General features: G+C 31.6%; 1 protein-coding gene across 7 annotated transcripts in view; it reads left to right on the forward strand.

Moving 5' to 3' along the window:
- The window catches only part of LOC144981067 (AP-1 complex subunit sigma-2-like), a 33835-nt gene extending 18972 nt beyond the window's left edge, over window positions 1-14863 (forward strand). For 2 of the 7 annotated variants that reach the window (XR_013647002.1, XM_078929170.1), the window contains one exon: window positions 1-4534. This exon is cut by the window's left edge and continues 1970 nt beyond it. Coding sequence is in view for 4 of the 7 variants with exons in the window: in XM_078929165.1 (XP_078785291.1) it covers window positions 8975-9092; window positions 13711-13781 (189 nt within the window). In the remaining 3 variants the exon portion in view is untranslated. Of the gene's footprint in view, window positions 4535-6756; window positions 6819-7653; window positions 7739-8974; window positions 9093-13710 lie in introns of those variants that run through there. The other 5 variants (XR_013647001.1, XM_078929166.1, XM_078929167.1 and 2 more) reach the window with 4 other exon arrangements.
- The last annotated feature ends 652 nt before the right edge of the window (window positions 14864-15515 follow it).

A 15515-nucleotide genomic window follows, 5' to 3' on the forward strand; every position in this document is an offset into this window, starting at 1 on the left:
TTTTAGGAAAATTGGTGACAACATTAAATATGTATGATAGAAATTGATATGTAACCAATTGGAGTGCGCCACAACCATTCCATAGCATTTAAAAGAGACAGTGACAATTTGTAGAAAAATTGTGGAAATCATGCACTTTGGGTTGATACAATTTTTTGTGGTCTTTATTTTTTTCCAATTTTCAAAAAAGATACATATATATATATTTTTTTAAAAAATTTTTTTTGATTTTTTTTTTTTATTATTATTATTATTATTTTATTTTTTTTACAGTCCCAGGTCTGTTATGACTGTATACAAATTCAGCAACTTTACTCTTTATTTTGTTTTTGTTTTTTTGATTTTATTAATTCATTTATTTATTTATTAATTCATTTATCTATTTATTTACTTATTTATTTATTTATTTGTTTATTCATTTATTTATTTATTTATTTATTTATTTATTTATTTATTTTGTAAGATGAGATAATGTTTTTTTTTTAAAGAAGTTGTTATTGATATTGAGAAGGTGTTGCTATCATTGTTAACTTCGCACAATTTTATTAGAATTAACTATTATTTCCTTTTACATTTCGTACTGGGTTTTCTCCCTCCTGATTCCCATGAAGAGTTGCATCATTCCAGAAAGTCATTCCATTGTTTTGGCTGAAGTTTGTTGCCATGTTGTTTTATCTTTGCAATCTTGTCTTCTTTGTGATATCAAATAATGTGATTTACCCATCTGAGGTGTGTGTTTTTCTTTCTTTTCTCATCTGTCTGGGTGGGGTTCCCGACCTCCCATAGTGGGTAGGGAGGTCACTTACTATGTCGTCTTTTTACGCCTATATATCTGTTTTCCAACTTGCTTTTTTGTCTTTGTCTTGGAAAGAGATTACATGCTTTTGTCTCTTCCCTTGTCGGAGTCCTTCGCTGGGAGGGAAACCGTCAAATGTATAGTTAAAGTTTTGGGAGATGATCATTTTTTTCCTCGTAAATCACCTTTGTTATGTATTGTTATATTTATTGTTCTGAATGTATAATGTAAACATTTGAATGTATTCCTCTTAGTGGGATGCTGTGCGTGTGTGTCTGGATGAGACTTTGAGATGGTCTCAAACTATGACAATGACAGTAGGCTCTTGGAATCTAAGTCTATTCCTTCTTTGTACAATTCCCCTTTGGGATGCTGTGCATGTGTCTGGATGAGAGTCTGAGGTGGTCTCAAACTATGACATTGACAGTAAGCTCTTGGAATCTAAGTCTATTCCTTCTTTGTACAATTCCCCTTTGGGATGCTGTGCGTGTGTCTGGATGAGACGTTTAGGTGGTCTCAAACTATGACAATGACAGTAGGCTCTTGGAATCTAAGTCTATTCCCTTTTTGTACAATTCCTCTTTGGGATGCTGTGCGTGTGTCTGAATGAGACTTTGAGGTGGTCTCAAACTATGACAATGACAGTAGGCTCTTGGAATCTAAGTCTATTCCTTCTTTGTACAATTCCCCTTTGGGATGCTGTGCGTGTGTCTGGATGAGACTTTGAGGTGGTCTCAAACTATGACAATGACAGTAGGCCCTTGGAACCTAAGTCTGTTCCTTCTTTGTACAATTCCCCTTTGGGATGCTGTGCGTGTGTCTGGATGAGACGTTTAGGTGGTCTCAAACCATGACAATGACAGTAGGCTCTTGGAACCTAAGTCTATTCCTTCTTTGTACCATTCCCCTTTGTCTTACTTTTATTGTGGGGTTTTAATTGTAAATCTAGAATTTATTTTACCATCCCGTTTTCTTCCTTTTTACTGGTGCTGTAATGACCTAAATTTGTCTCAAGTGCCGTAAAACTTTTAAAAACAAATATACCCCCCCCCCTCCCTCCCTCTCTCTTCTCTCTCTCTCTCTCTCTCTCTCTCTCTCTCTCTCTCTCTCTCTCTCTCTCTTTTTCTCTCTCTCTCTCTCGATTAAATATTGTACAGAATGCAATCCGTATATTGTTTTGATATACAAGGCCTTATCAGTGTGTCTTGGCTCATGATATTCATAAAGCATCAACTGATCGTAGAACTTCCTCATTCCGTTTTTTTTCAACTGGATAAAGTTTTTTTTTTTTTTTTCAATGTAATCTCAATAGATCTCTCTTTGAGGGTAACTGATTGATTTTCATTAGATCTCATCTTAAATATCTATCCATCCATCCCCTCAACTTTTTCAAAAGTAATACAGTGGTATCCTGATAAAGTGAACGTTGCTGGACCAGAATAATGTTATAGTGAATCACATAATCAGTCGGATGGTGAAAAGGTTTGAACTTAGAAATTGCCAAGTTTAGTTAGAAGGTCAATTTTTATCCAAAATGAGTTCTTGTCTTAAATTATTAAATCAACCCTTTTTGTACATCTTTGGGAAATATCAAAGCTTAATTTCACTTCTAAATAGTTTTTACAGCTATTCAAGTTGAAAAAGTATGAAATTTGAGAAAAGTTGATTGATACCTTTCCTATACATCTGACCATAACTTCATGAATAATCACCCGATTTACTTCAAATAAAGATTAAAATGCTCTGGTAGGCTTATCCGTTCAGAAAATGAAAAAAATTTTTTTTTTTTAAATGCAAATCCAAATTTTTCACCTTCCGACTGCTTATGTCATGCACTAACATAATTGGTTCGACTTTAAGAAAGGCTGACTTTATCCATTATAAATGTGTGGCCTTGAGCAAGTCACCTCACCCTAACTGCTCCCTTTTGCAGTGCTGCACTGCGGCTGATGCCTGAGTTATTCTAGGAATGCACCCTAAAAATTCAAATCTTCCTCCCTAGGGATGAATAAGTGGAACAATATTTTATGTTAATCTACGAGGACAATAAGAGAAAGATTAATGATTTATTTGACGGGGATCAGTTTGATGTTAGTTTTCATGATGGATATTCTTAATCATTTCAACTATTATTCCTTTATAGAGAACCAGAAACGGAAATTGCATTCAATGATTTTTTTTTTTCATGTTTGAAAACGATATATTATATTATTGTCAATTTTACACTCCAAATACACTTAAAATAATCCATTTTTAATATACTTGACTTACTCTTCGCATGCCTTATTATTCAGAAAAAAAAACTAAACGAAAAATTATTATCCATACTGCATTGAGTGAATGATGTGTGTATGTCCTGATGATTTTTCTCCACACCCCCCCCCCCCCCCCCCCCCCCCCCTATACTCCCTTGCCTTTTTTTTTTAAAATTAATTTTTGCTTAATTATTTTTCTTCTCCTTTTTACTCATATTTTTTAAAAAAATATTTATTTGTTTAATTTTTTTAAGTATAAAAGACTGAAAAGTGTGGTAAAAGATCTTTCAAAAAAATTTCTTTCTAGAAAACAAGAAGGTTATTTCCCTGTTATTGGTTTATTTTGTAAGACTCTTTGATCACATTTAGTGGATATTGCGCTATATAAATGCTCTAGCTTTATATTTTTTATTTATTACTTTTTTTGTGTAACAAACTTGAAATACTTGTGGTGGATCACAATGGCCTTTCTGGGTGGGGATCCTGACCTCCCATAGTGGGCAGGGAGGTACATACTGTGTCTTCTATACCCTTATATCTGTTTTCCAACATGCTTTCTGCCTTTGTCTTGGAATGAGATTACTTGTTTTTTTTCCTGGCCCTGGTCGGAGTCCTGGCTGGGAGGGAAACAGTCAAATGCATAGTTATGGTTTTGGGAGATGATATTTTTTTCCTTGTAAATCATCTCTCTGTTATGTATTATTATTTTTATTTTGAATGTATAATGTAAGCATTCGAGTGTGTTCCTCTTTGTTGGATTTTGTGCTTGTGTCTGAATGAGACTTGTAGGTGATTTCAAACTAAGTACATTGGTGGTATGCTCTTGGAATCTACATCTGATCCCTATTTGTTCCCAGTTCCCCTTTGTCTTACTTTTTCTTGGGTGCTTTAATTGTAATTCTAGAACTTTTTACTATCCCATTTTCTTCCTTTTTACTGGCGCTGATATAACCTAAATGTGTTGCAAGCGCCGTAAACCCCTTAAAAACAAAAAAAACAAAAAAAAACAATGGCCTTTTTTTGTTTTGAAATCTTACTTATTCTTTCAATTCTCATTTGTTATTATTTCTTCTTAATGACAAATAAAATCCTATTTATAAATCAGAAATCGTGATTACTTTGTTCCTTTTTATTTGCTGCATCGTCTCTTCTCATTGAAGTTATTATTAGAGGTTTATGGGAGGTGATCGGGATATAATATAGGCTGTGATCTGCGTATGTGAAGTTATTATTAGAGGTTTATGGGAGGTGATCGGGATATATAGGCTGTGATCTGCGGACACTTTTAAAATAAATGTCGACCGATAATGAATATAGAAAGCTTTATCTAAAAAATAAAAATTAAAATGAAAGAAAAATAACTTCACACGGATCATTTCAGGTTAAAAACCCTTCTACAGACATCATCAATAATGTTTTAAACGTTTGATACTTTAACTCACTCAATCCTAGAGAATTTTGCTACTTTTCAAAATTGGAAAAATGTATTAAAAATGAGCATGTAAATAGATAGTTTTATTCAACAATCATTAACATGCAAAAAAAAACCCCCTAAAAATTTAGCTTTGATACTACACCTATAATTTGTCTCAGAAAAATGTAATAAATAGGCATGGGGTAAAAGTAATCCCGGGTATACTACGGATATAGTCAGTGTTAGGGTTGAGTGAGTTAAGTAAAATCCACGATGACGGACTAGAAAAGTTCAAAACTCTCCATGTCTAGTTTATGATAAATGATGAGGGAAATAAGTGTTTTATCCTTTCCAAAAAAAAAAAAAATTATTTTCAATTTTGTTTGATACTTTTTTAACAGCCCACAACTTCTAACACCTTGGTGTTCTATTTGATTTGTGATGAGTCTTGGCCAGTCCAGTCTCAGACAGGGCATGAAAAGCCGAATCGACTTTGACAGAATATGGTTTAAAAAAATTTTGTTCAGAAAATTTTATCGTCAAATATTATTTACTCACAATGAAATGATTCTAAACTGGTAAAAAGTCTCATCTGATGGTTTTAAAATAAAAAGTATCGTGTTTTAAGAGTTTTTCACAAGATATAAATACGTGTTTTGTAAACATGTGACAGCTGTGTTTCATTTCTTTGAGAAATATGTTTTATCCGATACTCTTGGCTTTGATATGAATTTCCAGTGGTTTGGGGGAGGGGGGGGGGGGGGGGGGGTGTGTTCCGATAGCTCAGTTGGTAGAGCACTAGCTTCATACATGAAGGGACCGAGATTGATTCTGGGTGAAGTTGAGAGTTTTTCTTCACCCATGTCCATCCATAAGTGATCGAGTAGCTGGGTCTGTTAGATTTGGTGGAAAGTAATTTGCGATTGGCTAGCGTCCTTTGCAAAGGGTAGCAAGCAATTGCTACTTTTTGTTTCACGATGTATTTGAGATTGCTCGGTTAAGCAGATTAATTTGTATTTTTGAAAACTTTTGTAGAACTATTGAGTATGTATATCAGTATCAGACTATATCTCTAAACCTAAACTCCTGAAGGCTTCCCATCTACCCTTTCTCCAACCGCTCCACCATGAAACAATGTGGGATTGAGACCTATCACCTTTGACCTTTACTTGTAGCTTTCTGACTTGATATCATTCTTTTTTTTTGTTGTTGAAAAAATGCAGAAGTCTTTGTGCGTGTGTGTGTGTGTGTGTGGGGGGGGGGGGGGGGTGGGCGGGGGGTCACATTATTGTTGCGACTTATTATTTGTATCTTGGAAAGCAGTCAAATTTATCTATTCAAATTTATTTATTTGTTTATTTATTCATTTATCTATCTATCTATCTATCTATCTATCTATCTATCTATCTATCCATCCATCCATCCATCCATCCATCCATCCATCCATCCATCCATCCATCCATCCATCCATCCATCCATCCATCCATCCATCCATCCATATTTATTTATTTATTTATTTATTTATTGTTTTGCATAGAAGTGAATTAGTTTCCAACTTTAAGTATACTACAACTTCTCCAAAACAGACAATAATTACTCAGCTATCCATCATTTATTATTCAAGTTATTTGTTTGTTTAATTATCCATGATTTCGTTACTTGTTTACCTATTGCTTATATCTTAATTTGTTTAATTTGTTCATTTGACGGTCATTGAAAAAGAATTGTTTCATTTCCTTTTTTTTTGTGTATGTATTTGTATGGTTTCTTGTATTTATTTATTTATTTATTTATTTATTTATTTTTTAATTTATTATTTATTTATTTATTTTTAAAAATTTATTTTGTATACACACCCACACACATATATATATATATATATATATATATATATATATATATATATATATATATATATATATATATATATATATATAATAAAATTTAATTTATATTTGTTTTTATTTATTTATTTATTTATTATTATTTATTTGTTTATTTATTTAGTTTTGTAAATAATTTATTTTTGTTTTAAATGACCACCTCCTACTATACTGAAATAATGAATATATATATATATTTTTTTAAAAAATTTAATTTATATTTGTTTCTATTTATATATATATAAAATTTAATTTATATTTGTTTTTATTTAATTATTTATTTATTTATTTATTTATTTATTTATTTATTTGTTTATTTATTTAGTTTTGTAAATAATTTATTTTTGTTTTAAATGACCACCTCCTACTATACTAAAATAATGAAAGCAACTCTAATATTATTTCCAGGAAGAACCCAAAAGATTATCAGAGAAAAGAGGGGTTGTGTAGTGTATAGTAGTAGAGGGTAGGGTGGTATTGTTGCGACTTATTATTTGTATCTTGGAAAGCAGTCAAATTTATCTATTCAAATTTATTTATTTGTTTATTTATTCATTTATCTATCTATCTATCTATCTATCTATCTATCTATCTATCTATCTATCCATCCATCCATCCATCCATCCATCCATCCATCCATCCATCCCATCCATCCATCCATCCATACCATCCATCCATCCATCCATATTTATTTATTTATTTATTTATTTATTTATTTATTTATTTATTTATTTATTTATTTATTTATTTATTTATTGTTTTGCATAGAAGTGAATTAGTTTCCAACTTTAAGTATACTACAACTTCTCCAAAACAGACAATAATTACTCAGCTTTCCATCATTTATTATTCAAGTTATTTGTTTGTTTAATTATCCATGATTTCGTTACTTGTTTACCTGTTGCTTATATCTTAATTTGTTTAATTTGTTCATTTGACGGTCATTGAAAAAGAATTGTTTCATTTCCTTTTTTTTTGTGTATGTATTTGTATGGTTTCTTGTATTTATTTATTTATTTTTTATTTATTTATTTATTTATTTATTTATTTATTTATTTATTTATTTATTTATTTTTAAATTTATTATTTATTTATTTATTTTTTAAAATTTATTTTGTATACACACACACACATATATATATATATATAAAATTTAATTTATATTTGTTTTTATTTATTTATTTATTTATTTATTTATTTATTTATTTGTTTATTTATTTAGTTTTGTAAATAATTTATTTTTGTTTTAAATGACCACCTCCTACTATACTGAAATAATGAAAGCAACTCTAATATTATTTCCAGGAAGAACCCAAAAGATTATCAGAGAAAAGAGGGGTTGTGTAGTGTATAGTAGTAGAGGGTAGGGTGGTCACAAAAACCCCCCTCCGTGAGTCTTTCACTTTCACTTTCATCGCTTCTTTCTCATCTCTTTTATCAATTTTTTTTTGTTTGTTTATTTTATTTTATTATTTTATTTATTTATTTATTTATTTTTTTTTTTTGTTTTGTCGAAACATTACTTCCATTATGTATGAAATTTGTGACCAATCGTCTCAGAGTGGTCTTGTGTCGGAATGGTCCAGATGCGAAAAAGTCCAATTAAAGTTACAGTGATCAAAAATATTAAATTTTGGTTTTTATCACTCTAAAACACACACTATCCACTCTCGTCAATAAAATCAAATCAACCCAAAATCTGGTGTTTTTGGATTTATATATTCAATTTTCACCATCTGTCTTCTTGAACATTGAAAAATTCACAATTTTTTAGGAGATAAAAATACTGAAGTTGCTTTAGTTAACTTTGAAAATGAACAAGCTACCCTGACAAGAATTAAATAACTCTTCAAAATTCTTAAAATTAAGTAGTCTGGCGTCAACTTTTATTTATCTATATAAGTTTTAATGACTTAGAAGTGCTCAGGAAAATTGAAATTGGAGACAAAATGTCGTAAATCTACAATTTTTTTGGTCACAATTGGCAGGCCTGATTATACTGTATGTAATGGAGTTTTTTTTTGGTTTTTTTCTTTCATTTTGGCTTGCAAAAAGAGAATAAATGAATCATAACGGAGCACGTTGAGCATGGTGAAAACATGGACAACTTTCTAAATTTCATTATCTTTCCTCTATGTAAACTCAATTTTCCTCAATGAATTCATTCCGACATAATACCATATATTGACTCAATGGGCCACATACTGTACCATCATAACAATATGCCACCAGCCTCGCTTCACTTATATATTCAGCTCAGTAAAATTACATATTAAGTTGAATGTGATGAATATATACATACTGAAAAATGAAATGATGTAGAAGAAAATAGATACGTTAACGAACAACTTGATTTACAGTCGAGCACCATTATAAGGAACACAAGAATGGATTTCAACAGTTGTGACGTCACTTCCCTCGTGATGACACATAGTAACTTAGTAACTGGTTTTAAACTATCGGAACAATGGCAGCGCCCTTATGAAATACTTCTCCGACGAGCATAAAAGTGTATCCAGAGGAAAAAAACATTATAAAACCGATTATGTTTTGACTTTTATACATTCCGATCACATGACATGTGAAAAAGTTTTAAGAATAAAGAGTACATATTTTCGTTGTTTAGAACCAAGCTGCTGGTTGCTGGGCGGAATGTGACATCAGACTATTGAATCCCATTATGGATTGTAAAGGAAAGAGAAAATTATGGATTGCAAAGGAAAGGGGAATTATAGATTGCAAAGGTAAGGGAAATTATGGATTGCAAAGGAAAGGGAAATTATGGTTTGTAAAGGAAAGGGAAATTATGGATTGCAAAGGAAAGGGAAATTATGGATTGTAAAGGAAAGGGAAATTATGGATTGCAAAGGAAAGGGAAATTATGGATTGTAAAGGAAAGGGAAATTATGGAATGTACTTTTATTAACACATGTAGTTATCGAAAAAGAACGGGACAAGGAGGGGAATGAGCAGAAACGAAACATGCCTAACAGGTGACTATACTGTACGTAATGGAGTTTTCTTTTCATTCGGCTTGCAATGCGGATAAATGAATCATTGCGAATCACATTGAATATTGGTGAAAACATGGAAAAGCGCTATATGAATGTCCATATTTATTTATTTATTTACTTATTTATTTATTTTAAAATTTGTTTAATTTGGTAAAATTAGATTTTTATAACATTGATTGTACAGAAACTGTTACAATATAGTGAAATCATTGGCACAGAAACACTCATTTTGTTGCATTTCTGTATGTCATCATTAATTCAAGGAATAATTTTTTTTTAAATATTATAAAAACCATGATGATTGTCAACACAGTAGATTTCATACTTTAAATTAATCAGAATTGAAGTAAATCCAATTATGCTGTTGCAGTTGTATGCGGATATTATATGATATAAGTATGTAGATTTAAAGGATTATGTGGGTTTTTGTTGGGGTTTTTTTTTTTGTTTATTTTTTTTAGTTTACTTTTGGTTAATTGTTGATGTTGTCGACATGCTGCAACCATAATAAACAAACAAACAAGCAAAATGGAACAAACTATCCCCCCCCCCCCCCCCAAACCCCCCCCAAAAAAAAAAGGAAAAAAAAATAGAATCAAGCCAAAATAGTAAAGTAAACAATTTCAGTCTGTCGTGCATGTTTCACTCTTTCTCACTTTTTTCCCTCTTTCTCTCCTCTCATTTTTTTTTCCTTTGAACATTATTACTGCCTTTCCGTGCATTTGAATAACCTGTAAATCGCTGTTTTTTCCTGCATTTTTAAAACTGTAAATCTCCTTTTAGAAACAATATTATTTTGATACGATTGATGAATATTGCAATACTCAGAAATTGGGGGAAAAAATGATATTATTGTACAATAGAAATGAGAAATAACCTTAAGTGTTAATTTATCGTCACTATCGCGGCTATGTGGTCTAGTGGTATGACACTCGCTTTCGGATCGGAAGGTCCTGGGTTCGAGCCTCGCTCGACGCATAGTTGAGTCCTTGGAAAAGACTCTTTATTCACATTCTCTCACCGTACTCAGGTGTAAAATGAGTACCTGGCCGTTAACAGCGTTGTCTTTGTCCGAAAAATTGTAATATCGCCTAACAGGCGTCATGTCTCGTCCTACATGTTAAATGTTGCTGTTGACCAGGGACCCCTTGTAAAGCGCTTTGAGCACGTTAAGTGGATATTGCGCTATATAAAAGCTCAATATATATATAAAAGCTCAATTAAATTTCAATAAGTAAACAGTGAAATGATCTAGAGAAAAATCAGAACTGGCAACAATTGCTACTTTTTTTTTTTTTCCTTTCTCTATAGAAATCTTTTTTTTTTTTTTGATTGATTGAAAGCTTTGCCTTTGTTAGTCAATAGAATATTTCTCCTGCTTCCATTTTTTTTTTTTTTTTTTTTTTTTTTACAATAAATGTTATGAAAAATATTTTTATCTAAGTATCTGCATGCTGATAATGTGTATTGAATTATATTTGATTTTTAGAAAATTTCCTTCCTAAATATTGTTACACAATTAGGTCATGACTGTTTAAAAAAAAATCAAAAGGAAAGTTTGGTAAATATGTAAAGAAAGTTTGGTAAATATGTAAAGAAAGTTTGGTCAAAATTCATACAAACGCTAAAAATATATATCTAGTCACATCTCTCCAATCCGAACACTTCCGTTCCCAGCATTTTGTCTGGATTACATTACAAAGACACCCGGATAGTGTGTCTCACTCAACCCTAACACCGACTATATCCGTAGTTTACCTGGTTTACTTTTACCCCATGCCTATTTATTACATTTTTATGAGACAAATTATAGGCATAGCATCAAAGCTAATATTTTTAGTTTTTTTTAACATGTTAATGGTGGTTGAATAAAACTATCTATGTACATGCTCATTTTTAATACATTATTTCCAATATTGAAAAGTGGCAATAAAATCTCTAGGATTGAGTGAGTTAAATCCCTATAGTGTGCAAGTAAAGAAAGAAGAAAATAAAAATCACTCCCCAAGCAGCTAGTTCGGATAATGGAGACAACCGAATTTGGGAGTTTCGGATTAGAGAGATGCGACTGCACAGAAAATATAATATGAACTTATTAAATGAATTGTTTATGAACACACAAATTGTCAACTAAATTTTGTGATTAGAATTAGAATAAATGGTTGATGTTATGAAGCAAACCCAATTTAATTCTTTAACGTTTTATTTAAGTTGATATTGTTTTTATAGACATAATCTTGGAATATTATTATTGTTATTATTTAATGATTAGTAAAGAGGTTCTGTTTAAATTACTTGTAAGCGACGTTTTATCTCATATCATTTATTCATTTTATTATATTTAAAAAAATTTATTTATTTATTCCAGTGATTTTTATTCAAATAACTTAAGATTGTTCCTTGCAACACTTGATTGAATTCAATTGTCATTTGTCAGAATTAATTGCTTTTATGACTGTCCTGATTTGTTTTCGAGTGTTTATTTCAATTGACTTTTTTCTAGAAATGAAGCTAATAAAAGAAATAAATATATTAAAAAAACAAACCCAAAAAAAAACAAAAAAAAAACCAACAAAAAATCAAAGAAAGAAAGAAAGAACGAAGGAAGGAAATAAAGTAAAAGGACAAAGAAAGAAAAGAACAGAAAAGGATAGAGTTTTTTTAAAAGTTTATTTTAACTCTTAGAATTGCTCACAATCAGCCCTCTTTAGTATTCTGACATTAATTTTATGTTTATGTCTGGACCAAAATGCTGTGCTGAGATTTTCTATCTTAAAAAGAATAATTCTTGTCTTAATGTACACTTTTTTTTTTCTTCTGTAATTCAATATTATGATATAATTCGATGCACTGTAATAATCCAAGTTATTTTTAAGGAATTGAAAATATCTACATGCACATTATATTATGTCCTTTAATTGTTCTGAATAGGAAAAAAAATATAGAAAATTTAAATCCCGTGACAGAGGTAGCACCATTTTTTTGGGGGTAGATTTTATCATTTATATATTTGAAAAAATCCAAAGAAAGAAAAAGAGTAAATACAAAGAAAAGAAAAAAAACAAAACAAAAACAAAACAAGCCCAATAAAACCCCAAACAAATATTAAAGAAAGAGGTTTAAGAAAATATTGCCAAAATATGCCTTGTGACAGAGGCTTAAGGATGTCGGGGTTGTTTTTTCATTTAAAAATTTTTTTTTTTTTCATTGACAATTATTTGTGCGGCTATGTGGTCTAGTGGTATGACACTTGCTTTCGGATCGGAAGTACCTGGGTTCGAGCCTCGCTCGGCGCATAGTTGAGTCCTTGGAAAAGGCTCTTTACTCACATTCTCTCACCGTACTCAGGTGTAAAATGAGTACCTGACCGTTATCAGCGTTGGCTCTGTCCGAGAAAAAAAAATTGTAATATCGCCTAACAGGTGTTATGTCTCGTTCTACATGTTACGGGTTGCTGTTGGTCAGGGACCCCTTGTAAAGCACTTTGAGCACGTTTAGTGGATATTGTGCTATATAAAAGCTCAAGTTTGTTTTTTTATTTGCCCTGATGGCCTTTTATTGTACACATTGCACATCATACATAGTAAAGGTTGCCTAGGTCATAGGCCTTTGAATATCCTGTGAAAAAAAATACCTACAAGTCAAACATTCCATGCATGATGATGATATGATCATTACTATGACCATCATTTTAAACAATTGGCAAACAAAAATATATCAATTAAAAACTTATCCATCAAATATATATTTTAAGTTATGAAGCTCCCTGTCATTGGCATTAAAAAAAAAAAAAGTAATTTATATTTTTGGAATCTTTGGTTATAAATTTTTAACTGTTCCATGTATTAATTATCCTTACAATTAAAAAAATAAAAAGGTTGTTAAAATATTTGTAGAAGAATAAACTATGGATGATTATTTTTTTCTTCATTGTATAAACTCAGTCATCTAAGTACAGCTAATTAATGTCAATACCTTAATAAAACGACTTCTGTCTGTGTTATTTAAATTGAGCTATGAATGAAAAACATTTCGATTCGTTTTTAAATAACGGTATTAACATCACTTTAAGAAAAAAATGATGATTTATATATATATATATATATATATATATATATATATATATATATATATATATATATATATATATATATATATATATATATATATATATACCTATACTTTGTGTTGATAATCTATTTATAGGTTAAACATTCCAACTTAATATTTACTCTCTTGAATTATTTATAATGGATTTTCCATAAAATAAGATGAATACTTAAATCTTTCAAACTGGTCAAGTCTTGATACTATCAATTTTTTCTCTCTCTCTTTTGTTTGATTTCAGGATTCAGAAGAACCACGAGGTATTTTACAAGAGCTAGGAATTATGGACCACTCAGGATTTTGAGCCTTTGATCCAACTGCTACAACTGTCGTCATTTTTCAGGAAAAGTAGTGAGCGCTGGGGGATGCCTTTAAGCCTGCTGGAATCTTAAAAATACTAATGAAAAGGTGAAAATGGAAATGCTTCGGACGGGAACAGCGCAGACATTGGACGTTTTAAGTACAACCCTTCGTCAGCAAAACAATAAACTAAGGAAAATTGAAAACAAATATTTGTTTTCAATATTCGTTTGTTTATTGTTTTACTGATGAAGGGATGTACCCAAAACATCCATTGTCTGCGCTGTTCCCGTCCGAAGCATTTCCATTTTCTCCTTTTCTTCATTTATCAGAGGAGAATGAAAACATTCCGTGGATACTAAATGTTTTTTTTGTTCTTTTTTGAAAGAGTGAAATAATTTATTGTGTGTTGTAAATAAGGCCTGTGCTCGCTTTTGTGTAATTAAGAAAAGATTTAAAGATAAAATTAAAGTATAAAGCAGATCTGACAGATATGTAAAACGATAACATAATTTTTAGAAAACGGTATGGGCTGCCTGAAGCTTGTGATCGTGAAAATACTAACGAAAGTGTGAAAATGGAGAGGCTTTCAAACCCTTCATCAGCACAACAATACTATACAAGTTAACGTGGAAAACAAATAAAATAAAATAAAATGCAAAATAACTTGTATCGTCTGTCCTCAATGGTGGTAGTAGTATGCAGTATGCAACAACCATTGAGTACAGACGATACGAATTATTTTGAATTTTATTTTATTTTATTTGTTTTCCACATTAATTTGTGTATTGTTGTGCTGATGAAGGGTTTGTACCCAAAACGTCCATTGTCCTTATCATTCCTATACGAAGCCTCTCCATTTTCTCTCTTTCGTTAACATTATTTTAGTAACGACCAGGATACAAATCCAGGATACAATTTTTTTTTACAGAAAGAAAAAGTATGGAGTAGGCCAGTGTTATATTGAATGGGATGAGAAATAAAGGGGATAGAGAAATATCAGATGAAAGCAGACAATGAAAGGCTCAACACTAGTTGTCAACCTCTCTCTCTCTCTCTCTCTCTCTCTCTCTCTCTCTCTCTCTCTCTCTCTCTTCTCTCTTCTCTCTCTCTCTCTCTCTCTCCTCCTCTCCTCCTCCCTCCCTCCCTCTCCCTCCCTCCCTCCTCTCTCCCTCCCTCCCTTTCTCCTCTCTCCCTCCCTCCTCCTCTCTCCCTCCCTCCTCTCTCCTCTCTCCCTCCCTCTCTCCTCTCCTGCCTCTCTCTCTCTCTCTCTCTCTCTCTCTCTCTCTCCCCCCCCCATCTCTCTCTCCCTCCCTCCCTCTCTCTCTCTCCCCCTCTCTCACCCAGCCAGACATTGTGTACTTCACCACTTGGGTCCCGGGTTGCTTCACTCGGCTTCTAGACACCCTTTTCATTTTGGCATTTTCATTTATTTATTCCATTTATTCCACTTCATTACTTTTTACATGTTGGGTTTGATTTCCGATGATAACAGATCTGTATTGTTACACACCGATGGAATCAATTGGAATCATTACACACCGATGGAATCAATTGGAATCATTACACAATTGTTATCATTATCACATTTTAAGTCTAGTCATTTCATGAAAGTTTGCTGCTCAGTCGCATTTAATCACAGTCGTGGCCATGGGTATAAACTGGGAGGGGTTCCTGACTTCCCATAGTGGGCAGGGAGGTACATACTGTGTCTTCTATCCCCCTATGACTTGTTTTCCAACATAC

The sequence above is a fragment of the Berghia stephanieae genome, chromosome 10 (assembly GCF_034508935.2).
Source record: "Berghia stephanieae isolate SIO BIC M18660-M18661 chromosome 10, UCSD_Bste_1.3, whole genome shotgun sequence".
In the NCBI taxonomy this organism is placed as follows: domain Eukaryota; kingdom Metazoa; phylum Mollusca; class Gastropoda; order Nudibranchia; family Aeolidiidae; genus Berghia; species Berghia stephanieae.